The sequence below is a fragment of the Leiobunum rupestre genome, chromosome 11 (genome assembly GCF_980474605.1).
Source record: "Leiobunum rupestre chromosome 11, qqLeiRupe1.1.hap1, whole genome shotgun sequence".
Taxonomy (NCBI): domain Eukaryota; kingdom Metazoa; phylum Arthropoda; class Arachnida; order Opiliones; family Sclerosomatidae; genus Leiobunum; species Leiobunum rupestre.
The window spans coordinates 47,104,443-47,130,757 of NC_143394.1; the positions used below are offsets into that span (position 1 = coordinate 47,104,443).

The 26,315-nt window shown below is 39.2% G+C and overlaps 2 protein-coding genes across 2 annotated transcripts; one reads left to right on the forward strand and one right to left on the reverse strand.

The window, feature by feature from the left end:
• Positions 1-792: 792 nt before the first annotated feature.
• LOC149923076 (neuroendocrine convertase 1-like) lies at positions 793-15,848 on the reverse strand. The gene is made up of 14 exons (XM_090162535.1): positions 15,522-15,848; positions 9,778-9,882; positions 9,570-9,716; positions 9,392-9,500; positions 8,352-8,389; positions 8,213-8,289; positions 6,893-6,981; positions 5,894-6,279; positions 5,723-5,823; positions 5,452-5,670; positions 5,227-5,393; positions 3,170-3,303; positions 2,473-2,613; positions 793-1,228 (listed from the first exon to the last, which is right to left on the reverse strand). The coding sequence occupies exons 1-14, from the start codon at positions 15,747-15,749 to the stop codon at positions 995-997; spliced, it is 2,175 nt and encodes a 724-aa protein (XP_090018661.1). The 5' UTR covers positions 15,750-15,848; the 3' UTR covers positions 793-994.
• Positions 15,849-21,481: 5,633 nt separating this feature from the next.
• Positions 21,482-25,725, forward strand: LOC149923077 (uncharacterized). Its single transcript, XM_090162679.1, has 4 exons — positions 21,482-21,513; positions 21,596-22,096; positions 22,168-24,292; positions 24,450-25,725. Exons 2-4 carry the CDS (start codon positions 21,701-21,703, stop codon positions 25,016-25,018), a joined length of 3,090 nt encoding a protein of 1,029 aa, XP_090018805.1. The 5' UTR covers positions 21,482-21,513; positions 21,596-21,700; the 3' UTR covers positions 25,019-25,725.
• The last annotated feature ends 590 nt before the right edge of the window (positions 25,726-26,315 follow it).

Sequence of the window (26,315 nt, forward strand, 5' to 3'; positions counted from 1 at the left end):
CTAGTCAGATTTGCAAGTAATCAATTAGTCAGATCAGGTTAATCTTTGATATTACCATCACAAAGAACCTTAACTTCAAAGTATATCTGATTCACCTATCCAAAGTAACCAATAATCAGCTAGAACAATCAGGGCCGGATTAACCAATAGGCCGAATAGGCCTGGGCCTAGGGCACCAAGCCTACAAGGGGCACCAAGAGGGATCGAAAAAAAAATAAAAATACAAAACTTTAATCATTTTCACAAATTATTTTCCGGAGTAATTTTAGTAAATGCGTCCACCCCTATGAACCAAAAACCTTTGATTGTCACATTCTCTGACGGACTGCCGTCTAGCCCCTGACGGCATACTAAATCTGGCAGCAAAATTAATTTTCCTTCCATTTCTCAATTATAAATTGAGGAAGCGCCTAGCTCGCTTCGCTCGCTATTGAAAGGGGGCACCAAAATTAACTTGGGGCTAGGGCCCCATAAAGTCTTAATCCGGCCCTGAGAACAATGCTATAATAATAATATAGTGCTTGTTGAAATTATGGAAACTTTTCACCTGTACGGCATGCAACAAGTGGTTTCTTTGAACTAGGTATCTTTTTTGACATATTAAGGCTGAGTAGTTTCCATTATTTTAACAAGCACTAGTATATTAGTAACTCAGAGTTCCTGACTCTCGGAAATATTACATCTTGGCGATTTCCTTGAAAATGTTATATAGTCAGGTTCCCCAAGTATAAATAAATAGAAAATCCAAACATTGTGGTCAATTTCGTACTAGCATTAAATGAAATGACGATATTTTTTGAAACGATAAATATTTATTGGAATTTATACCCCTAAAATTTATTTAGACCCCGCAAAATTAAATGTATTTACAATTTAACGGAGTAATTGATTCATATACGTAAATATTTGGCGTTCGTTGGGTAAACGTCCAACGATAACTGACTAGAAAGTAGCTTTTGTTTGTCATTTAGAAAAGATACGCAATATTTGGCAATTAATATTGACTATAATCCTCTTCTTCATTTGGTTTCTCGTAGTCCATAATGTTGAATAAATCGTAGTTAGGAACCTCGTGGTGGCGCTTGGGTCCTAGGGGAATACTCCTTAAACTCTGGCCCACTAAATCGTTCCAATCTAAGTCGCTGTGGGCGCTGCTTTGGCGTATTCCGTTTAGACGCTTCTGGATGTCCTCCGATGGGTCTTCATCGGCATACACGTCTTCGTATTCCTATATCCGTTCAATCGGGAAATTATACACATATACACTAGGAATGATTAAGGTTTCATTGGAAACCCGTGGAAACGGGCTGGGCTTAAAAAACTTATCAGGCATCATTCTGTTGTTAGTTTTTAAATAATACTCTAATAACTGGTCTATTTATCCGTAAATTAAAGTTTTTAGATGGTTAAAAAGAGTAAAGGAGATTGGTCACAGTTTTTATAGTACCACTGCGCAAGCGACAATCTTTACTGTAATATTCGAGTCATCGTGGCAACTTGGAGCAACAAACACAAGGAGAACGCAGCTAGCCTTTAAACACGCTAACGCAGTGTTGCGTACAAATTTCATTCGACGAACCTTTACGATGAACATTTTGCGGAAAGGGGGAAGACGATTTCCGCATTTTCCCCTTCCGACGGCGTCTAACCAATGAAAACTGTACGCAAGAAAATGCACGACTTTTGACGGGTTGCGTTCTCCTTGTGTGGGGTGATGTGTTTGTTGCTCCTAGGTGGCAACCAGCTTTGTTTAGACATTTCAAGTATAGACATTTATGTATTACTGGTTTAACAATTAATTCGTTTATTTTGTATCAAAAGTTTTCGATACCCACCGGCTCATTAGTAACACCAGAAGTATATATTACAAATTTCTTTCGAAAGAAGTATCCATCCAAATTACTGAAGTTACATTATAAATATAATATTATTATATCAAGCGAGAAATATTAGTTGAGAGGTACATTCTTCTCTTTAATATATATACTTCTGCTAGCATCCATTATATAAACTGTAAAATTAGTAGAGTATCGATAAATAGTTAAGTGGGGTCAGGCTACGCCCAAGAGGTGGAATACGAATTAAATGTGATATTCAAAAGTCTTCCAAAGGAGTGTTAGTTAGTAAAATTAATCTAATCAAGAATGTATTTATTTATACCTAGGGAGAATGTCTATGTCGAGACGGTTTCTAGCCTTTCTCTCAATCCACCCGTTGGTCCCCCCAGTACGCTCCTCCGCTTAAAATAAAACGAATAGTCCCGGTATTTCATTGGCTGCTTAAAATTTACGTCACCTAACGCGAGGGTAATCAAACGATAGTGACGTTTTGTCTTTCCCCACGCGCGAGAAGGGGGAAAGGCGTTCAACGTGCCCGGCGATTGTCGAAACATAATCATTCTTCCTAAATATAAATAAATACATTCTTGATCTAATATTATTTTCAAAAGGTTTCTAACGAGAAATTGAGTACCTTGGATGGGTCGATGGTTTGAGCCACATTTTCTTCGTCTCGATATTTCCTCTTCCCTAATACCATTTGATTAGGCTTCTCTTTCGTACCGTGTAATGTAAGTTTGGCATCTTTCAGAGCACCGTGGAGGCCGCCTCCTTTCTTATTATAGAGGCATTTTTTAGAAAAAATGGTTAATTGAATGGTTTAAGCAGGGTTGGCAATTTTTTTATTTAAAAAAAAATCAAATAAATCGATTTTTTTTATTTAAATCGGATTTTTATTGATTTTTTTATTTATTTGATTTTAATTAAAATTTCAAAGTTTTATATAATTTAGTATCATAATTTTACCTAAAACAAATGTTTTAATTTTTAAAGACTAATATGTATAATGAATTTATTAACGTTAAGCTAATAACCATATAGAAGTTTTTATTTTTTAAAACCTATTTTGGTACTTTTACAAAACAAATTCGGCGGAATCTCCACCCACAAGTACAATCCAATGCAACATTAGGGGGAAGTAGAAGAAAGATTATATTTAAACCTAAATTCTAGCAATTGGCGCGGTTTTTTCTTTTTCAAAAATACTATATAAATATTGATTTAAATCCATGATTTTTTTTGAAAAAAATCGTTGATTTAAATCTCGATTTAAATCGTGGTTAAAATCAAGCTGATTTAAATTAGCCAACCCTGGGTTTAAGTAAGTATACCTCATCCCTGACTACCAGCGACCATTGACCTCGCGCGTTCTCGCCCCAGAGATGGACGGTTAGGAAGGTCCAGTTTTGGAAGCCCATGGCGGATTTGTCCAAGTCTCTTCTAGATAGTAGCATCGTGACCGATCCTGTCAACATTTCTATTTTTAGGAACTGTGCAAAAAAATGCGTAACGCAAAAATTTCTACTTTTCGACTCTCCCGTCGCCCTCGTAACAAAAAGTAACTACTAAATCAGTGGTTTTCCACTTTTATTTTTCGCGTAACTCTTCACTATCAGAAACAAAATCTGCGGAATTTATAAAAATAAATTATTATTTATAATAATAATTTATTTAAAAATTAATTATTAGTTATAATAATATTTATAATTATTTATAAACAAAACTGCAGAATTATCATTTTATTAATAAAAACAACACAAATATGAAGTAAAATTTAGGCTAGATTATAAATTTGTTATTTGGATTTTTAACTTTTTTTTAATATTTTTGTCAATGTTTCCTCGAAACCCCTGGAACCTTCTCGCGGAACCCCAGGGCTACTTTGACATTTAGTAAGGCTTATAGAAAACCAGGGGCGTAGGAACGTTTTCGATTCAAGGGACTTTCAAGGGAGAGTTGAAGTAAATTTAAAATACGTCATATGGTCGGCCGTTCGTCGCATTTACAAAAGTTACACTCTTATGACGTTTCAGTGACGTTTTTTGAATCGACTTCTGACCCCTCATACCCTCCTTGAAAGTCCATTTAAGCGGGTTAAAGTTTGAATATTGAATTTTATTTAGTAATATATTTTATTTTTCATCCGGTGACTAATTACTATGCACAAATATTTTATTTAGTAATATTATGTTTTTACAAATACTTTAGGACCATAGTGGTTTTATAAGTAAATTCCCTTATTTATTGTTTAGAGAGCAAAGGCTAGGTTAGATTGGTTTTTATACACTGCCGAAACTTAACCTAGCCGGCACGTACCTTAAAATTTTAGATAACATTTACTATAGGTTGAATTACACTGTCCAAACAATAGCTCTTTCTATAAAATAATATATACGCATACATTCATAAAAAGTGTTATTTTTTTGGAGAGCCCGCTTCCTAATATTTCCGTGTCGTGCGTTTTCGCGCGAGCTCTACAAAAACAAAAATATGCGCGCGCTCTCTAACTTTAGCTGCACGATGAATCTAACGTAATCACGTGACCTCTCGTATTTTATATAAAGAGCTATTCGGAAGTTTCTTTGCGTGTTTTACTTTATCATCATTTCGTAGTACAGCAATACTTAAGTGGCACCATTACGGTGCCTTACCGTCAAGCTCTTGGTGCCCCTTTAAAAATTGAAGAGGGGTACCCTGGTACCCCCCATACCCAGGGTCTAATTACCCAATAGGCCAACTAGGCCGGGCTTAGGGCACCAAGCCTACAAGGGGCGCCAGGAAGTTTCGAAAAAATTAAAAGTACCAACATTCTATCATTTACTTTTCCCAATTGTTTTTTCCTGGATAAATTTTAGTAAACGCTTAAACATTTTTCGATACCATGTAAAGCAATCATATATTAACGTCACTAAAATATCCGCAAAGTCTACATTGAAATTGTATTTTCCATCCATTTGCCAATTATAAATTGGGGGAGCGCCTCGCTTGCCACTAAAAGGGGGTGCCAAAATTAACTTGGGCCTATAGGGCCCCACAAGGTCTTACCCCGGCCCTGCCTGTACTTACACCACTGTACAAAACCCCTCACCCCTTACTGAGTTACGCAATTTGGAAACGGCCCCGTAGACGTTTTTCTAATCAATGAGTGCAGAAGTCCATAGCTCTACTTGGAATGCTTATCGCGGCAGATTTTCGTCTCGATATGGCGCTTTTTCTGACGTCACTACGTTAACTTAACAATCAACTACGTGAGAGGGGAGAGCGCGCAGAGGGGACTTGTTCTCTCGTAGGTGGGGCCAAAGCCGTCAGAGTGATCTTACCTTACGTGGTACGGAAGGATAAGCATTCCAAGTAAAGGTATGGATTCCTGTGAGTGAATATAGTTTACCCGATGGTGAGGACAGGAAGATGTCCAGGGCGCCCCTTAGAGTGTAATCTATGCTGACTGTGACCTGGACGTGCTCCACGAAGTTAATTTCGTGGTCAGTTCCCTGGCAGCCGTCCGATGTAAAAGTAACAACAGCGGATCCTTTCGAAGCGATAGGTTGAGGCAATCTGAAATCCGAGTTTTAATTCATTAAATGGAACTTTCAACAAGCTATTTACCACTTACGGGCTACTGGGATTGATTTGGCAAATGCTTTTAGAAGGAACTGTGGTCCAATTGAGGGCGGTTTTGACCAAGGAATGAGCGTCCATCAAACCGAATCCGAATCGACTGTTGTACATTAAGCCGGCTCCATTTCGTTTCCAGCCTTTGTTATTTTTCAACGGTTCGTAGTCGGACGTCCACGCTACCAAGTGTTGCATATCTCGCCACGTTAGCTTAGGACTGTCAAAGTAACGATTTATAATCGGAAACTAAAGCGCTGTCTGGATCTTACTTCGCTTCCAGAACTAAGGCGACCACACCAGCGGCTAAAGGTGCCGCGGCTGAGGTTCCAGTATGATCTATGGTACATTTGTCGTGAAGGTCGGTTGTTGACTAATAAAGATGGACGTTTAACTTTCACGACAAAAGGAAAAACTCAAACGAAAATTGGTAGGATTCTTACTATTTTCTGATCGCGGTAAGCGCCGCTCGAGAATGTAGTAGCCATGGTCGAAGCGCACCTCTCACCGTACCACGGGAACTGTCCCTGTTGGCTGGCGCTTCCGATGGACAGGGTATAAATTGAGCTGGTATAGCCGTCGCAGTTACAGTTGTCGTTACTTCCGCCACCGTTTCCGGCTGCCCAAACGTATATGACGCCTTTTCCGCCTCTTCCTTCGAAGATACCCTTCTCGAGCGCTTCGACGGCTAACCGTTTGGGACCATCCACAGTCATACCGTCGTCGCTAGGGCCCCAAGACGCGCTGAAGATGTCAATATGGTCGATGTGAAAGGCCAGCGAAACGGACTCGACCGCGTCACTGACGTCACCATCCAACATTTTAATTCCTGGAAGATAATACCTCAGTACGTATTCGTATCTTTCCTTAACGCGATCAAGAAAGAATAAAGTAATTATATAATCCCAAGAACGTTTCCGTTCCTTCTTTCTTAATCGAATCTCAGTCGGAGTCGGAAGCGATTATTATTTCGTAATTATTAGCGAGAAATGAGATCACCGCGACCCACGTCGCGACTTTCATTAACCAAAAGAGGTTTTTAATTAGAATAAGTCGTGGATGAAAATAAATATTGCGACGAAATCCTTTTAAAACTCCCTAATCCAATTTCCGCGATCGCTTTTACCAGGAAAAAGGGGGCCTGCCTGCCTGCCCAACAACGTTTACTAGCAAAAGGCTTAGGCCCCTAACGTACCACACACACTATTTCCCAATATTATCCACTTTTTGTCGGGTATAAGAGAAAATATAGAAAGAATTATCGTAAGTCTGTTGAATTATGGCCTTCATATGAAGAGCCCCGGATAGATTACATTATCTGGAACGATCGCGAAATCCGCTGTCAGAAGCAGAAGAGTCCCGTGTTGACCGCGCAACCCTAAGAACGCCTTTAATACCGTCCCACGCGCCGGAATGTCTCTATTGGAAGCGTTGAAACTCACCACCAATGCGGCAATTGTAAGCGACTCCTACTCCGCATTTTTCGTTGTTCTCTTTCATGGCGATTTCACCCGCGCATCTGGTGCCGTGGCTGCGAAGAGAAAACGAATCTTATTCAAGGACTTCTGCCTCGTCATGTAAAATCTCTAATTTAGTGTTCCCAAAGGACCACGTTTTGAATAAAAGAACGGGCCAGTGTACAAAAACTGTACAATAGCGATAAGGAAACAATACATGTGTTTAAAAAGGTTATGTAAAACTTTTTAAGGAGTTGTAGGGGATGAGTTGAGACCTCAGTGGCGTAGACAAGGGGGGGGGGCGGTTTCCGTACTTCGACCCCCCCTTGTCGAATCTCTGGTTACGCCACTGAGTTGAGTAGTATGCCTGTTTTTTCCCCATTTTCCTACCATGAGTTAAAAGATCACCAGAGAGCTTCAAAATGTGGCCTACTAGCCCTGCAAAGTAGGTAGCGACAAGCGCAAAACCAAGCAGCAGGGACTTTAAATACGGTTTAAGTTTACTTTTTCACGCTGGTTAAAAAGGACTTTTTAACCTTCTGAAACACCCTTTATACATGTATCCTCGGAACACTACTCTAAGTCTTAAGTAAATCTAAGAATTATATCGCGTTTCGTCCAATTTGCTACATTCCTTCGCGTTTGAATGAAATAGCATCAGGGATGTAATAAAAGTAAGAATAGACGAAAACGGTGTTTGCATCATGGGCGCGTTCCTGAACCAAATTGAATGAAAAGCATTTTTTATTCGGGGCGAAAGGAGGGACACTGATTTATCTCAATCGCTGTATTGAGCTCGCTATAAAGAACCTTTCTTATTTTTAGGAAAAGGATGAAAATTGATGGCGGGGTGGGGATTTGTCCCGCTAAAGGGATATGAGAAATATCGCAATTTATACTTTCCCATACAATAAGGGCGCTACCAGGGGCTCACCCCATTGTGAGCGACTCATAAATCCTTCTCTTCATGTTACGAACAGAGATGGGCAAAATCCGAATTTCCCGAGCTCGCGCTCTTTAATATTGAACATAGATGGCGGCCCTCGAGCTCGCGCTCTTTAATATTGAACATAGATGGCGGCCCTCGAGCTCTTCTCTTTTTCTGCCCGAGAGTGGAGCTCGCGCTCTTTTCTTTTTTGCAGGAGAGTGGAGCTCACGCTCAAAAATAGATCTCGCACTCTTTGGAGCTCAGAGAGCACCCACCTCTGGTTACGAAACCCCATTGCGTAAGTTTGGAAACCAAAATGAGGATTCTTAAGCCTTTGAAAAAAATGCGTCGGCTATATCGTGCGTTGGTATTTTTACCTGTTAGAGTCGAATTCGTCATAGCGAGGGAATGGATCCGGGTCGTTGTTATTGGTGTCCCAACTGGCTTCCGCGTCCTGGAGACATTATATCTTCAGCAAACAATTAGTTAAGGACGAAGAGTCAATTTGTATCTTACGTAATTAGTAGAGATGTCCGTGTGGTTCCATTCCAAACCTTAAAAAGGAGGCTGATTTTAGGTGGTTTCTTTTCGCTTGTTCCGGGATTTCGGAGTAGGCTCATTTTACTCCGATTCTGTGCTGGCGAATAGTTTGAGTCGGAGTAAAAATGTTTTTCCAAAATGGCTGCATGTGGCCTTTTGTGCAGATAAATTCTGGCTAGCCGACGACCAAATCCGATTTACTCCTTTACACCTCCTTTTCAGAAGGAGTAAAAACAGTAGCTCTAATACTCCGGAACAAGCGAATAGTTTATGGGCCGGAGTAATTCTCGTCCCCAGAACAGGCGAATAAAACGTTTTAGGGTAAAAAGAGTACACTTTTAGTCCGAGAACAGGCGAAAAGAAACCACCTATAGTCACGAATGCATTCATTTCTATCATGAATATCGAACTGCATTAGGTAGTCGCGGGGATGGGTGGAGCTTCAATATTATGACGTGTGTGCAGAAATGATAACGCATTGATGTGTTGGAATGCCGTTTGTTACGGGTTCTGCTTTTGCGATGGCGATTTTGAAAATTACGGTGGTTAGGCTTAACGACTTGGATCTTCCCGCATAATCACTACAAGTCAATTTACTTCAATAAAAAGAAGCTTAAAATTATAAGATGTATGTAAAAGCAACCAATCCAAGATCGAAGTTGTAAATCGTGCTTGTATCAAATCACGGTTTTAGGCCTAGTATTAAAAGTTCGAGGTTTCTGGTTTGTTACGGGAGTTTCAAGAATTTCCCGCTACGCCGTGCGGGGATCGTAAATGCCATTTATGGTCAGAAAATTGTCGAAGTGGTATATCCAGGTAACACTATTATTAATCCAAGGTGTTACCTTCTCGCATCTTAAAAACACGGAATTATGTAGCTTCACCTTTAAGTGATTACGTAAACCTTGGAAATGCATAAAGGATAAAGATAAAGTTCGATATCTATGGTAAAAACAGATACGTTCGTGACATAAGGGAATGGTTTTGTTCATTCTGAGAGCGGGTTTGGCACGTACCGTCGTCCATGATGGAGATGACAACCCCTTTCCCCGTGTATCCCATCTCCCAAACCGGGATGACTCGCATGTCCAACTGAGGCAGATTGTTCATTAGCCTGGTATCGTGCTGTTGAAAATGGTACCATATCAAGCTCATATATATAAATGGTACTTTTCCCAAAAATCAGAAACGTACCAAGTACCACTGATGAGGCCACAGATCGTCGTTGAAACGCTTCTCTTGACTGTCTCTGATATAGCCTCCGCCATAGCGTTTAGTTCGCTTGCGTAATAAGCCTCGCTTCTCCCTTTTCAGCAGCACTTGCTGCTCGGCCCAGACGACCTTCAAGGTACGAAAGTTTATTCTCCGACCGGAAGTGGTCATTGGTCAAAGCTGAACTAACCCTTTCGTCGTCCATTAAGCGTCTGGTCAAATGAGCGGCGTGTCTTTTGGACCGTCTAGGATGGTTGACGCTTCTCATGAGATAGGTATTAGGAAAGCCCATCAACTAAGGGTCAAAAACGAGAGTTGAAACCATAAAACACCTCTTATATTATTGTCCGTACAAGCGCCATCTACTATGGAAAATAATAAATGCTTTGTATATCATTTTCCTATTTTGCCTTATTTGCATATCCTAAATACGATCGTCATTTGAAAACTGCGCAATAAATACAGAACTGGATCATTTTAAGAGTTGGATGTTCATTTTAAGAGTTGGGTGTTCATTTTAAGAGTTGGGTGTTCATTTTAAGAGTTGGATGTTCATTTTAAGAGTTGGGTGTTCATTTTAAGAGTTGGATGTTCATTTTAAGAGTTGGGTGTTCATTTTAAGAGTTGCTGAGTTGGATGTTTATTTTAAGAGTTGGATGTTCATTTTAAGAGTTGGATGTTCATTTTAAGAGTTGCTGAGTTGGATGTTTATTTTAAGAGTTAGTTTTCATTTTAAGAGTTGGGTGTTCATTTTAAGAGTTGGATGTTCATTTTAAGAGTTGGGTGTTCATTTTAAGAGTTGGATGTTCATTTTAAGAGTTGGGTGTTCATTTTAAGAGTTGCTGAGTTGGATGTTTATTTTAAGAGTTGAATGTTAATTTTAAGAGTTGGATGTTCATTTTAAAAGATGGATGTTCATTTTAAGAGTTGGGTCTATCCTGAAAAAGCACGATTTAATAAGTGGAATCAAAATAACGACTAGTTTGAGTTCGTTTGAAATTAGTGCTGTTGCCATATATAGTTGAAAGGAATTCATTAAGCATTTCTAGACTTGACCGGAAGTGTCTTAAGTACAGTGGCAAGCCTACTGATTTAGGCCATGCCAATCGTGTCAAAAAACCCTTAGATTCATGGTCCATGGGTGTAGTAAGTAAAAATGACGTTAGTTTGTCATTTAACTTATTAGTAAATATATTTGTTTTCTCTTCGGATTATCTTTCATATGAAAATTGAAAACTCAATCGCGACTAAAAACCTTAAGTAAAGTAATTTATATTAATCTTAAAAGAAAAATGCCAAAGCTAATTAAAGTGTTCATTTGTTCTAAGACGTATTTTAATTTCCCATCAAAGACTGAAAAGGTACTTAATTTCTAAGCGGTATTTGCGGGGGCTTTTCCTAATTAAAACTACAGCTAACGAGTAACGATATCTGTCATTAGCGTCCGTTTTCGAGAAAATAACTTGGCGGGGGTTGATAGGAGGTTCGATCCGTACAGTTTCCCTTACAATATTTCCCAAGACGATATTTACTCGACAGTTCTAACTAAAGCTAGGAAGAAGGTTAGGTCTGCGAACTAAATTACAATCATCGCGGTACGGATGTCCCCCAGCTGGACTCTATTTGTTTTCTGTATCTACTACGAGTGGCTGGGTTGGCGCGACTTGTTCGCGAGGGTAAATTCCATTTACAGTAGCCGCGCTATCTGTTAAATGCTTTTTATTACTCATTGGCAGTATACTAACCCACACCCGATTGACAACAGGACGTGCCAAGGCTTGCTCGAGAAAAAATAAAGGATACGCGCATCTGACCCAAGTTCAGAACAAACATTTACATTATAGATTCGCTTTATAGGCCCATGAATTCAATGGAAAAAGGTTCTACTTGGATAAGGACTTGATGAATAAAGGACGCGTATTTTAATTTTATCTATCGCGTTGATTAAACCTATGGTGACATTTTTATTGCGTAGGTTTAATAAACGTCATAATTTAATAAGCGGATGCAACCCAAGGTGGTCAAAATATACTAGATATTCCCCCTGTCATATAGAAAGGAATTTTTGAATCGCTATCTCTAGGTGCGTTGCTGACGACTCAGTGGCGTAGCGTGTACTTCTTCCACCCGGGGCAAACCCTAAATTTCCGCCCCCCCCCCCCTATTTTCGCAACTAAGCAAAAAATCGGTGAAAATTCTGTGATACTCTGTTGCGCTGTTGATTGCCAAATGATTCAAGTGGTTTAAAAATTAAAATTTTATTCTGCGTGTTTTTTGCAATGATCAATATTAATTTGTACCTCAACGTGCCCATTGTATACCTTAACTAATTTTTTAAATTTCCCAGGCTGCTGGCCGCCCCCTACATCTAAGCCACCCGGTGCCATGGCCCCCTTTGCCCCTCCCACGCTACGCCACTGTGACGACTATTTCTAGAATCCAGAGAGCCTTGCCAATTAAAAGGCCATGCGGGCGTTTACAGATATCTGTTTTAAAATTGAGTAGCTCCTTCTCTTTCATAACTCGTGATCTGACGCATGGAACTAATCAACGATAGAGTTGATTAGTTAAAGGTCTGACCCATCATATTGTGGCATTTTTACAGTTCTATTTCCAGAACTGGTACAGCAAACCAATAAAATTCAAGCGCTGGTGTGTTCCTTAAATAATTCGACATTTCGCCTAGAGATGGCGCCACGTTATTGATTGTCAGGCGATGGAAGCCATGACAGGGTGGGATCAGCTTATTTTCCATATGGCATCGATTCGCATCGAAAGAGGGAAGTGGGAACTTTGAAGTCTGACAATCTAAAGGCTAAGGTTCCCACTTGGCGAAATTTCGAGACGAATAAAATTTTCGCCCAACGAAAAAAGACGCGTTCTTTCGGTCGCCGGGGAAGCGGTTCTCACTTTAGCGCGAAAATTTAAAAACGCTGAAAATAACTCGTGCGGGTTTTTAGTAATGTTTTAGGCCTAACATAAAACATCAGTTCAAAATGAACCAAATGGATGTTCCTGTTGATAATTTCAATAAATAAACGATTCTGTTCGTGAGATAATTACCTTTACTTCAGTATCTTGGTCATGTTGGCCGAGCCGCTTTTCTAAAGACCTAGGGCCCTAGGCTTAATAAGTGACGGACGGGAGCGGAATAGATCGAGGGAACGCGTTTTTCTGATTGGCTGAAGCTTTTTATCGCCAAGCTGTGGACGTCAAAAAATAGAACATTCGCTAGATACCGCGGAGACGCGACTTTAGCGGCGAATTTGAAAAAAATCGCGAATTTTATTCGCGAGCGTCAATTTTCAGCGCGAAAATTGTTTTTTTCGCTAAGTGGGAACTAGGCTTTAGAGTACACTCTTACGTTGATTCTCCGAAAGTACTCAAAAGGAATTGAATGTTCCGGATTTCCTTCAACACCTTTATCATAATCCAAGCCCTTAGGATGGCGATACCAAGAATGTAGGACTTTACCTACCAGTCTCGCTTGCAGAAGGTCTTCTCTCAATTTCTCAAAGATAAATTCTCCATTTTCCCCATTATATCACGCCATCTAGTATTGGCCGTAAGAACGTTTTCTTTCATCTTTCGACAAATCATTTATAATTATTTACGAAATAGATAAATTCAACTCTTAATTTAGTTGTGAAAATTTTATTAAAACCGAATTTAATAATAATCAGCTAGGCACCCAAGGCACCACCTTAGACCTAAGTCATCTAGCGACTCTTAATGTCTTTAATTCAGGTGGCCGGGTTACAATGCCTAGGAGGGTGTTGGCAAGCCCTACATGCCACGCCGAGCCAATAGCTCCCTGCACTAACCTTTAAACTCTACAAGTTTTTATGGGAAGGATAAACCGAAGAACTCGGGGAAAAACCCCTTAAACCAATGGGGAGAGAACTTGCAAACTCAACGCGGAAGGAGTTGTTCCGAGTTTTCACCCAGTGCCACCATACGCTGGGATTTTTAGACCACACCACTGTCACTTGGCGGCCAGCTCCAAGAGCTCCTATCGATGCTAGGACCCCAACTAAAGACGGCCGTACTTTAAAAACGAGAGATTTCAAGGTCATTTGAAGGGCTTAGAAGCTTACGCGTGTTACCCCCTCTTTCAATAACCGAGCGTCGGTGAGTGCATTGGAAGGTAGGCGATTTCTCGTCCCACAAGCTGGGATCGAACCCGGCTCGTCTTGCTGCAAGGCGAAAGTGCTAACCACTTTTCCACCCCCATTAAAGATTACTGTCAAAAAATATTTAAAAATAAATCCTCGACAGATGGGCGTTATTCGTCCAGTTTGAAATGCGATATTCAAGCAGTTAGTATAGTAGAAGTAGTATGTAGTACTTCTTGGTTCTGTAAACGTGCTGACTCGTTCTTTCTCAGTAACCTAACTACGTTCTCGCTAATACCTTTAAGCCTCGAAACGGAATGGAAAAATCTTTCGATAAAATCTTTCACTCGCGATGGTTCTTACAGCTGATAAATTTCCCATCGCATTGAAGATTTGTACTATATATAATCTCATGCGCATCTGCCGAATTTTCTTTTCAGATTCTATTTCAAGGACTCTCCTGTATACGTTGCTTGCTCAACAACAACATATTGTGTACGCGATTAATATCAACGAAGTAACTAGGTTCGTTAGCTAATTAATAAAAGAAAAAACTATGACATTCAGGACCAATATATCGGTATTAAAGTCAGGTCTAAAAAGTAATTGGAATCATATAATGAGAAAAACCAACACATTTGCCAAAGGAGAAGATGCTTTCACCGGGGTAACGCCATTAGAGGGAAATTTTTAAATACCGGACCTTTTACCATATGGCGCCAACAGTTTTAAAAGCCAAAATCACGAAAAATAATAATTGTTTCGTATTTTTTATGTCGCTTATAATTGTTTTTTGTAATACATCAGTAAATATTTATTCATTATTTAAACCTATTATCTAAGGGCTTCCCTGTACCATAATCTTTGAATTATTACAATACTATTTCTTTACGGTTTTTAAGGATTTATTTTGGGAGAACTAGTTGATTGAAAACGCATTTTGCGTCTCTATGGTTTCGTATGTTTTAACGTATAAAACTCTTAAAATGAATAGCTACACCCAATAAACACTTGTTAAGCGCGAGATAAATATACCTCACACCCTCTAATTGAGCCTGCATGCGGGTGTTAGAAAATCCACTCGTTACACCTTTTGGAGAACATAATCTAATACTTCAAAATAGCTTTCGGCTTTTTTCTATCAGCAATATGGGTCTTTATAAACGACGCTTATGACCTTTACTGAAAACTGTCACAAGGGTAGTACGTAAAACGTTTTTATTCATCGTAAAACCAGTATACGAGGCTTACTGCATTTTTAACAGTGTTCTAAGAAAGACCATTATCGAAATTAACTTTATATATATAATAATATAAGTTATAGAGACATATTTTAAAGGTATTATAGTAAGGTAATTTCTATAATTTATTGAACAATTATTGTAAATTATAGAAGCCATATTTGTTTGGAAACTGTTTAGAGTGTCTCAAAATACTAAGAATTTTTAGAAATTATTTCTTTGACGAATGAAATTGAAGATCGCTATAGAATTATATCATTTTCTAAGTTGAATTCCTAATTTTTGAACTTTGAAGTAACAGTAGAATTAGCAAGAATACAATTTGTTATTTCTAAGAGTTTTCTTAAATGCATATTTTTTTTCCCCGCCTGTCACCCTTTAAATTTACTTTCCTTCCAAACAAATACCCTGGTGGTAGGCCAATATGTTCCGCTGTTGGCCTACCACCAGGGTATTTGTTTGGAAGGAAAGTAAATTTAAAGGGTGACAGGCGGAAAGAAACCTAGGCCTTTAACCAAACAAAAAGAGACAAGCGAAAGAAAAGGGTACCTGAGTGTCCGGACTATCAAGAAACTAACCTCTCCAAGATTTTCGTATCCCATCTCCATAGCCAGTTCGTCGGCCGACTTTCGGGTACCGGACAGTCGGACAACCCAATCGTTGGTGTAATGATCCTTCCGGTGACCGTTGTCCGGAAAATGGAGCCCGTTAACAGAGTTCCGTCGAACCCCGGCGGCCCGAGTAAAGACCAGCAAAGTGGCGGTTAAAGTCCAAAGGAGCACCATTGCTCCGACGCGTGTATCCATGTCCGACGACAACAATGCTACTTTAATGGTCACGAGTGGGCGCTCGCCGCTGTTCCAACTAGAAGAGGGTCAGTTCGGAGGTTCATCATCCTATTATAGGGACATGCCGAAAAGAAAACTCAACGGAGAGACGACAGTCCCCCCCCCCTACGGATCATTTGGCGCCCCCTCCTTCTGATCGGATTCCGTGTGTGCCGCCCCCCTCTTGGCTTTCCCGTAGTTTAGAACTTGGAATTGGACGCGGGGGGCGTCAGTGTTCCGATAGGATGCGGAGAGATCGAAAAGGCGAATATCAGCGTGACGTACACGCGTTTTCAGGAGCCTTTTATCGCGAGCAACAGGTGAAAGGCTGTGTGGCAGATGCACCTGTTATGTTAGCCGGAATGACGTTGCCGATTGGCCGAATGGAACGCTGACGTCACCCGGTGACGTCGTGGGGGCGCCTACTTCAGAATGAACCGAGCTGCGCTTTCTCTTCCAACGTGCTCGAATACAATTTCCCTCCGACCCTCTGTTTTTCTACTATTTCTGTATTACGTCACCTCGTAACTGGGTCGTAAACGTGACGGGGAATACTTTACTCTCTCCGCGGCCTTTTAACGAACTGCGCGGTAGCATCAACGCTTCGATATATAGTGAAAAAGAGAGCTAGTTTTACTCGGAACGTCTCGGAAACAGATTAATGATGAAGACGGCTGCCGTTGAAGTCGCATTTCGTTTTGATAGGAAGCGAACAAACAGTTTTGGATGTTGCGCTTTTTTTTCGTGTCGCGTTTACGGAATTAATCTGCGCAATCCCCGCCCACCGACAACCAGCCTTCCAGATATCACCCCACGGAATAGAGAAAAATATGATTGAGCGTGTATTCGAACAATGCTAATATTACGTATCATCGGATACCTTACGTTGAATGCGTTTTGAAATGAATCTATATAAGTCCACTATCTCGTATGATCATAAGTAACTTAATTTTATATAAATTCGTGTAATCGGAAGATGAAACTACTCGCATCTAACTCTTTTCGTTGATTAAATTACGTATATGTAGAGCTCGACGGAACAGATAGATTAATCAGGGGCGTAGGAACGTTTTTGAGTTTGGGGGTACATTTCGAGCGAAGCGAGCGAGCCGCAACACAATATGTAATATTATAAAAGTGGACAAATATTTGGAAATTTTACTTCAATTTGACCAAAAATCGAAAGCAGAGCAAGAATTATATTGAAGAGTCTTCATGCTCGCGTTGCATGACTGGGCTTGCAACCACCCTCCTACGCATTGTAACCCGGACGCCTGAATTAATGGCTTTAAAAGTCGCTTGACGACTTAGGCTTAAGGTGGTGCCTTGGGTATTAGCCTAGCTGATTATTATTCTTGGTCTGCTTACATATAGTTATTTTGAAACTCGGCCGCTAGGGGCGAAACTTCTACCTACGCTCTGAATGAGTCCTTATAAATGACCAATGAACCAAGTTGAATTTGAATTCGCTCTTACTTGGTTGTTAAAAGTTTAAAATGACAAATTTATCTTTTTCATAATGGTTGTAAAAACAACTTCACAATATTTCAGGATGTTGTTCCCTAGTAGAAAATTTAGGAGGGGTTGCTACGCCGCTGAAATAAACAGCCAAAAATTCGATTATTTATAAAAATTTCGGTTAATTGTTTAATTATTTATATTATTCGCGGCTTTAAAACGATTAAATATGCAAAAAATAAGTTTTTATTCGGATACTTTTCGGTTATGGATAAATTAGATAAAATGTCCGATCTATTATTAACGGCCTAGGTTTTCTTCTGCCTGTCCCCCATTAAATTAGACCAACATGTTCAGCGGTAGGCCTACCACCAGGGTATTTGTGCTCCACTAAATAAATTTAAAGGGGGACAGGCAGAAAAAACCTAGGCCTTTAAGGTATCGTTACCTGGTAGTTCCAAAGACTACTAACAAAACGTAGGAAGTCGATAATATCTATATAAACATATTATGATTTAAATGGGCTTTGGTGAAACAATTTTATCATTAAAAAATGTCGTTGCGAGCTGGGATAATAGAACGGTTCATACTTCTTACGGTTATGTTACTTATGGTATAGCTAAATAAAGATATTTGCGAAACTGAAATGTTCGAGCTTTGAAAAGTGTACCGTTACTGTTTTGCGTGAGTGATATTTCTTATAAGGGGCTGTTCACAAATTACGTAACGTGGTAGGGGGGAGGGGGAGTTTTCGCAAGCGTTACGAATTGTTACGTGGGGGGGGGGGGGGGGGTCACTAAAATGTTACGTAACACATCTTATTTTTAATATCGTAGAATAAAATTTTCATCACTTTCATAAACAGTCGCAATTATTAAAAACATAAGCATCTTCATTGGTTATTAAAGGGAATATAACCTGCAAAGCAATCTTTATGGAAGACCCCTTTAATTTTTCAAGTTTCCCTGTACAGTGGCGCCAAACATTTTTAAAGCCAAAGGCAAGAGCGGCCAGAGCTTCAAACGTTGGTGTTCCACACCAAATACCTGAGGTTATATTCCCTTTAAAAGGATTTCATACCCATGGGTATGAAGTGTTGCGTAAAAATACAGTTGTAATTTCAAATGTAAATTACAAACAATAAAATTTAGTACCTGATCTTATTGTACTTTATTATCAACATATTAGTTGTTACGTACTATAATAATTTAAGGGGGGGGTCGAAATTTGTTACGTAATTTAAGAAGAGGGGTCTTTCCGTTTGTTACTCTTTGTTACGAGGGGGAGGGGGGGGAGTACAAAAAGTGGTTTTTCTGCGTTACGTAATTTGTGAACAGCCCCTAAGCTGAATTGCGTTAACTGACACTATAGGCCTATTTAAAGTATGGATTAATCTATTTATTCGCGAATTATATAATCCTTTACAATGCAGTCCATAGGTGGTTAATTTTAACTATTTAAAGTAAATAATAATAAACCAAATAAGAGATACAGACGTTGTTAAATGAGGACGAATACGTTTACTTTGATGCCTTGTACGGAAAAAAATTCCCTTTACACAGTAAAAGCATTTGCGATTAACACTTTATTTCTGTTTTTTTTTCCAACCCAATAAAAACGTTCAGCTTTCTACAATTTTTAAAAATAGATACCGAACTATAAGAGTGAAAATGGAACAAACTTCCCGTAAAAGTTTAACTAGTATAGCTTTGGCCATGGCCGCTATTGTGGACGCGAATTTTTTATGAATAGGAAAAAGTATGGGTGACGTCGTGTGACGTAGCACTGCCATTACTCTATTTTCTTAGGAATAATTTAACGTTTTTACCGAATATAACATTTTAAATCCGCATTTGTGATAATATAAAATAAAACAAATTATTTTTTCGAGACTGCCATGTACCTCTTTAGGAAATAAATAAATAAATAAATAAATAAATTACTTGGACATATATTAAATTTTAACCTACTTAAATAAAAATACAAACTATAGAATGGAAAAATTTTTTATTCCTTTGGAATTAGAAATAATTTAACATTTTTACTAGTGTTGTAAGTCGGAAAATTTTCCGGAAAATGACCAATGCCTTTTTTCCGGAAATTTTCCTTATTTTTCCGATTCTATGATTAGTCTAATATTGTTTGAAAATTTAAATAAAGCGCTATTTTCGCCTAATTCTTTCGAATATAAAAGTAAAACTAAACCTCTAGACTAGTTTAAACTGATTAACAATGTAACACTATTATTGTTTTTTTAGTATGTTGACTGATATTAGACATTTTATATCGATAAAAAGTAAAAAACATTAAAAACCCTTAAAAAGTAATTTGTTTGAATTTTTTATTTTTCCGATTTGCGTAAAATTTTTTGGAAATTTTTCCACATTTTATGTTTCCTGAAAATTAACAACACTAATTTTTACCGAAAAGAACTGTCTTAATTCGTAATTTTTGTTATATTAAATAAATATATATAATATAAATATTTGACAAACTCATGGTACAAGTTAATATTTAATAAATTATCCAAATATATAAACATTTAAGGTTACTTAAATGAAAATTGATGACCTTCAGAGAGAATGAAAACATTTCAGAGTAAGAGTCCATATTGATAAGCTAATTATAACGTAGTCAGACGAGATTGAAAAACGATATTTATTAGAAGTGGATTTTTTAACGAAAGACAGTGTCAGGCTTCAGCGAAAAGGAAACGTACCCGTTCCCAGCTTTCCACCGAAGTAACTGACAGCAGATTTTGGACACTCTCAACGGCACACACTGATGCGTGTCTTCGTAGAGTTCATAAACCGGTTTGCCGCAAAAACTAGAAATTCCTCCTCGCCGTAGTAGCCTACCTTTCACTTTGCTCGTTTTGAATGCGTTGTTATAATTCACGTTGGTGACCCTCCCTTAAAATCTACGCCGTATCTGGGTCATAAACCCGAGGATAAACCAGACTTGCCAAAAAAAAAGAACCAATAGGAAGGCTCCAAAACGAGCCACGTGAACCTCTATTCACTGTGTCACGAGGTGTTTCGTTTTTGCGAGAGAATCATTTCCAGGAACAGTCACCATCTTACGCGTATTTCGGAGTGGGCGCAGTTTTCATTTTGTTTTCGTTCAACTTGGTTCGGGTGACGTTGTAGATACTGTTCAACTTTAATCGTTTAGTAACACGCGTGTACCATGATAGTAACGCGGATTGTTTTAGAATCGAAACGTTTTTAATTTAATTAATGTTTTTTAAAAGATGAGACAATTTTGGTACGTTTGTTTAGTTTTCGAAAATTGTTTAAGCCTTATGGCTCGTACTTCTCAGATTAGCAGGACATTACAAGGTAAAAAAACCTCTTTTTAGGGTTGTAACTCACGGTTACCCTTCGCTACAAGGACAGCTATGGTAAGCTTGAATTACCTTCTTTGATATTTTATTTTTAACGGGTCTTTTGAATTTCGTATCTCATTGCCATTAGCGAATATAATCGTAGATTAAATTCGTAGAATTTCCTACATTAACGCGCTTTAATTGGGTTAATGAACAACCTCAGTACGTGATACTCTAGTGGTTCGAGAACCGAACGGTCAGGGAATTAATATAGTATCCGCGATACGCTACGTAATTAGCCAAGGAAGGGGGAACAGATTAAGAGATAATACGATCCTTAAATAGACCCGATAATTGTATCCCACCCTATTTTACATACGTTAATAAGCTTAGATGTTTAACCTTAGTTGTACCTTTCATTTAAAAAAAATTCGCTTATTTTAAAAGAGCTATTGGTCAGATTATCACCACGCTCTCGACTATTTGAATTAGTGGGCGTAATTAAATGATTTAGGCTTGGTCTGACTTATTATAGTAACGCGTACATTCGTATTCGTTATCAATGTCATCAACCGTGTCAAGGAAAGATTACGACAATAAATTAAAATTTTAGCTTTTTTTACGTTTAATTCGTTCGATATGTTTGATTAAGATTTAGCGCAATTAATATTTTAACTCGTGGATAGAAAAATCAAAACTGTCTGGCCGACATTCGGGTAAAAAATTGCCTCGGGGTTAAGATATCTTTCAGTTGAATAAAAACTTTCCGCTCGCCTGATTCCGCCTCTTACGAGAAAAATTCCAAAAAAGATTGGATACACAGATGATTTATTTCATCGGGAATATAACGAAATGTTATTAAGGAACAAAATATCTATCCCGCCAAAAAATTACGGAATTTAATATTATAAGCAACAAACGAGTTTTGTCATTTATGAAGTGACCCAATTAAAAAAAGTATAATTTATATTTGAAGGACTGTTGAAATGTCAGGACTATCGAGATCTATTTGGGTTTATCGAACGTTTTATATTTGCAGGAATTAAAAACGTCGATCTGTTTCTTGGTGGTCTTTCTTTGGTCCATTTTGGGAGCAATCGGAGGTGCTAAGGTTCGCATCGGACCACAATGTCCGAGGAACTCCATGTTTTTGTACCCTTGCAAATGCGCGACGGGTGGGCCCAATGGAGTCGTCGTAACTTGCGAAGACTCCAGTTTAGCGACGATGTCCATCGGTTTAAGTAACGTCAAACAGCCGCTGGAAAGACTGATTATCAAAGGGTCCAACTCTCGCCATCTGTTCGGAGCGTTAATCTCGCATCTGACTATCGCGAATTTGGATATCGAAAACAACGCCTTCGAAAGCATCGCGGACGATGTCTTCTTGGCCGACACCCAACTACCGGGCAACGTTAGCTTGGAAAACAACAAACTAAAGACGATCCCTTCCGGGTTGTTGTCCAAATTGGGAAATACGACGTACTTAAGCTTGGCTTTCAACGAAATCGAAAGCATTCCAGCCGGAGCATTCGCCGGGATGGTAAGATCAATGGTTACGAGGATCATACTTCGATCGAAATATTAACCCGTGACATTTTACATTTAATCCAGGGTTCTTTATCGACGCTTCGTTTGGACCATAACAAGATTGGCGAAGTGAACCCGACGGGGTTCAACGGCCTCATCAATCTGCAAAATTTGAGACTCGACCACAACCACTTCTCCACCATCGCCAGGAACATGTTTCAGCCGGTACAGAAACTAAAATTCCTCGATCTCTCGCACAACAAATTCAGTAAGTTCGGCGGGAACGACTTTCGGGATTTGAAGAACCTTTGGATATTGAATATCTCGGATAACTCCTTGAAAGATCTTCCGAGGACGCTATTCGCTCGCGCCACCCTGATTCGGGCCTTGAACATGTCCAACAATCATTTCACCGAGATAAGCACGTACCTAGTGAGAGGGTTAAGATTCCTCAGGGACATTTACCTCAGTGGTAACAAAGTTAAGAGCGTGGCCAAGAAAGCCTTCACCCCCGTCCGCCATCTTCGGACCTTAGATCTGAGCCGAAACCTCTTGGAAGACATTGGCTACGAGCAGTTTACCGACTTGCAATGGCTGGAGAAACTAGATTTGAGTTACAACAAAATATCGAAGATCGCGAGTTACGGGATCAAGAGAATGTACCAGGTCCACATCGATCTGAGTTACAACAATATTTCGTTCATCGGCACCGGGGCCTTCCAGGAACTGTCCAACGTCTCCGTGTTCGACATGTCGCATAATATCATCAACGAAATACCCGTTCAAGCTTTCCACCTGTGCGATGTTAACGTATTGCTTTTAAATCACAATAACTTTTCGGATCTGAATAAAATTCCAATCGCTAACCTCTCGGGAATAAAGGTTCTGAATGTCAGTTACAATTATATCACCGATATAAACCGCAAAGCCTTCACGCCCAAAAAATTATACGAGCTACACACGGTAGACCTGAGTCATAACAGAATCAAGGTTGTGTCCGGAAATGTCTTCGAGAAACTCGCCAGCGTTCGCCACGTCAATTTATCGCACAACGTCATCCAGAAGATATCGTACAACACATTGGGAAGTATCACGACACTCCTCGAACTCGACGTGTCTCACAATAACATAAGCAACGTGGACAACTCTGGATTTTCGAGTTTGGTGTCCATTCGAACTGTTTACCTTAGCCACAACCGGATTAGTAAAATATTTAGTATACCCGTCGCTCTAAATGAGCTTCACCTGGAACACAACGCTTTCAGCGACATCGAACCGAAAAAATTTCCCATGATGAACTCTTTATTATTTTTATATCTCGATCACAATAATTTAACAAACATTCGAAAAGGGGCTTTCTCGTATCTGATAACCTTGCAAGTACTTTCGTTGGGTCATAACAACATACAAGAAATACCGTGGCAAGCCATAGAGGAACTAAGCGCTCTGCAATATCTGTATTTCAACGCCAATAATATCACGCAATTGAAAAAGAAAGCTTTTGGGGTACTGCCCGTTGTGTTCCATTTAAGGCTCGACCAAAATCACCTGACCAATATCAGCGTTGGCGCGTTCGAGGGGATGCTGCAGCTACTGAAGTTAAATATGAGTTACAACAATCTGACCACGATCCCGCCGGGCACTTTCAAAGGACTAGTTTCGCTTCAGATTCTGGACGTTTCCCACAACCGAATCAGCTACTTGGAGAATAAAACTCACGGAGTACTGGCAGATCTCTTGTCTCTTCAAGTGGCCAATATGTCGTACAACCGCATTTCATACGTGTCGGAGAAGACCTTTCCCAAGTCCCCTTACATCCCTTACAAACTGCGCTACGTGGACTTGAGCTATAACACCATACCGTCCCTCACCAAAACCTTTGACGACGGAATGGGTAAGGTCGAGGTGCTGAAGTTGCGCAATAACATGATCAGCGATATAATGCCGGGTGTGCTGGGAAATATCACGAACTTGATGTCTTTGGATTTATCCGGGAACACGCTGACCACGTTTCCGAAAGGAACCTTAGGAACGTACGATAATATAACGGATTTGGATTTGAGTAGCAACGCCATCGAGACCATCGCCATGGAAGATATTTCCAAGATGGCGACGCTTCGGAAAATAGATCTGAGAGAAAACCAGCTCTCTAAATTTTACGACGAACTAATCCCTTTGATGAAGGAAGGTTGTCAAGTTTATTACGAAGGTAGCTTTTTCACTATAGTTTATTTTTAACTCTAATGGCTGGTTTTAACTTAGATTAAAAACCCCACAATGGTGGACTTAGCCACGCAAAAAAACTCCGTTAGGCCTAATACATTTTTTTGCGTCGACCGTCACCAAAACTTAATTTATTTTAACAGGAAACCCACTAAACTGCAATTGCCAAACACGGCCCTTGAAGAACTGGATTGGAAACCTAGTCAACACTAGCGATTGGGATAACGTCCTTTGTGCAACACCACTTTCTATGGGTAATCAGTCGCTGGTCAAGGTTGAAGAAGAAAACTTATTATGTCGCGAAACGGCCGAAGAAGAATTGGCGCCGAGTAAGCCTGATCTGAAGTTCAGAGGATTAGAGCGCGTCAGCAACACGGAAGTGCGCGTTGTCTGGTACGTGGTTACCAGAGAAGACGTGGGCGGGTTCAAAATCATGGTTCTCAAGAGTACTGGTGAAACGGCCACCGATTTAACAGTTCCCTACAACACGAGGCAGACGGTTATTGGAAACCTGGAAAGCGACGAAATTTACCGTTTCTGTTTCATAGCCCTGGACTCAACTGGTGCAGAACGCATTTCATATTCATCTCAGTGTACTCGTTTCGGCCCTTTACGTAAGAGTGCTAGCTCCAGAGTAACACCGTCGCTGATCGGTGTTACTTTTGGGTTATTCTTATCTACGCTATTAATGAGTTTGGTGTTCAAAGAGTAATCGCTTCCTAAGCAATTACAATTATAACATAACTACACTCGTACGTTCCGTGATGTCCCAGAACAACTCTATTTTCATTATATATTTAGTAAAAAGGGAATTGGCTTTTTCAGAACATAGAACCATCCAAGGCTCAACGCGATAACTTAATTTTCGTCTGCTAAGTGGACTATTTGCTTAGCAGATGAAAATACAGTAGTTTATTAGCTTATCGCGCTGGACGTTACTTGGCTCTTTGTAAGCCGAAAAAGTTAATTACAATTACAAACATAACTACACTCATAAGACTGTGACGTCCTAGAACTACTCCGTTACAGTTTTCGTTATATATAAGGACGCTATAAAATTATTTGAATTTAATGGAACAAGTCAACAAGGTTGATATATTTTTTTTAACAAGGACGACTTCCGTTGAGGAAGACAAACTTCTTTTAACTTCTCGCCTAACATACTTTGAACAGGAAGCGGAACCTACTTAGGGTGGGAATTTCCTCCTGTTCCACGCGGGTGATTACAAACAGAAAAACTTCATTAATAATGAATTGATGCCCGCATAAAAATAAAATTAACTTTTGAATAGAGACAATCAAGTCTTGCATTTTAATTATTGCCAAATTTTTCAAATTAAAGAAATTTGTTATAAATGAAAAAATGTATTGTTTGTTCTGATACTAGTCACTTAAAAACTGAAAATAAAAATTTTAATATTTCACAATATTTCAGTATTAAATTTATTAAGTCATATCAAGAATGTATTTATTTATAATCAGGGAGAATGAATATGTCGAGACTATCGACGGACACGTTGAGGCCCTAACCCCGTCACGCTAAGGGGGGGGGGGGAAAGGAGGCGGTCTTATTTTTTGCGTCCTCGCAGCAGCGTTAATCGCGCCGAAAAACGTAATTTTTAAGAACGAATGAGATTGCAGTATTTTTTGATTTTATTAAAGCGGAGGAGCATACCGGGGGCTCCAACGGGTGGAATTGGAGAAACGCTAAAAATAATCTCGACATATTCATTCTCCCTGAGTATAAATAAATACATTCTTGGTCATATACGTGTATAAGATTTTAATAAATTATGCAAGAAGTAAATGAACGAAGTTTATGAAATATTTCCAGCGACTAAGCCGTCTATATAAACAACAAAAGGGTAAAAATTAAATGAGTTTAAATTAAAAATAAATTACTCTTTGTTGTTTATTTGTTATATCTGGAATATATTTAATTATACTGCTTGAGAAAGACTTATGTTGAAACGATTTGTAGTGTTGTAGGCTAAGTAACATAATACCTC

What these genes read in the sequence shown, in the direction of transcription:
- LOC149923077 (XM_090162679.1), top strand. Translation starts at nt 21,701, where the DNA reads ATGTTTTTGTACCCTTGCAAATGCGCGACGGGTGGGCCCAATGGAGTC. An exon ending in CCGGAGCATTCGCCGGGATG is followed by an intron (nt 22,097 to 22,167) that starts GTAAGATCAATG and finishes CATTTAATCCAG; the next exon opens with GGTTCTTTATCGACGCTTCG. An exon ending in TTGTCAAGTTTATTACGAAG is followed by an intron (nt 24,293 to 24,449) that starts GTAGCTTTTTCA and finishes TTATTTTAACAG; the next exon opens with GAAACCCACTAAACTGCAAT.
- LOC149923076 (XM_090162535.1), bottom strand. Translation starts at nt 15,749, where the DNA reads ATGGATACACGCGTCGGAGCAATGGTGCTCCTTTGGACTTTAACCGCC. An exon ending in GCTTAATGGACGACGAAAGG is followed by an intron (nt 9,717 to 9,777) that starts GTTAGTTCAGCT and finishes CGTACCTTGAAG; the next exon opens with GTCGTCTGGGCCGAGCAGCA. An exon ending in CAAATCAATCCCAGTAGCCC is followed by an intron (nt 5,394 to 5,451) that starts GTAAGTGGTAAA and finishes CTCGGATTTCAG; the next exon opens with ATTGCCTCAACCTATCGCTT.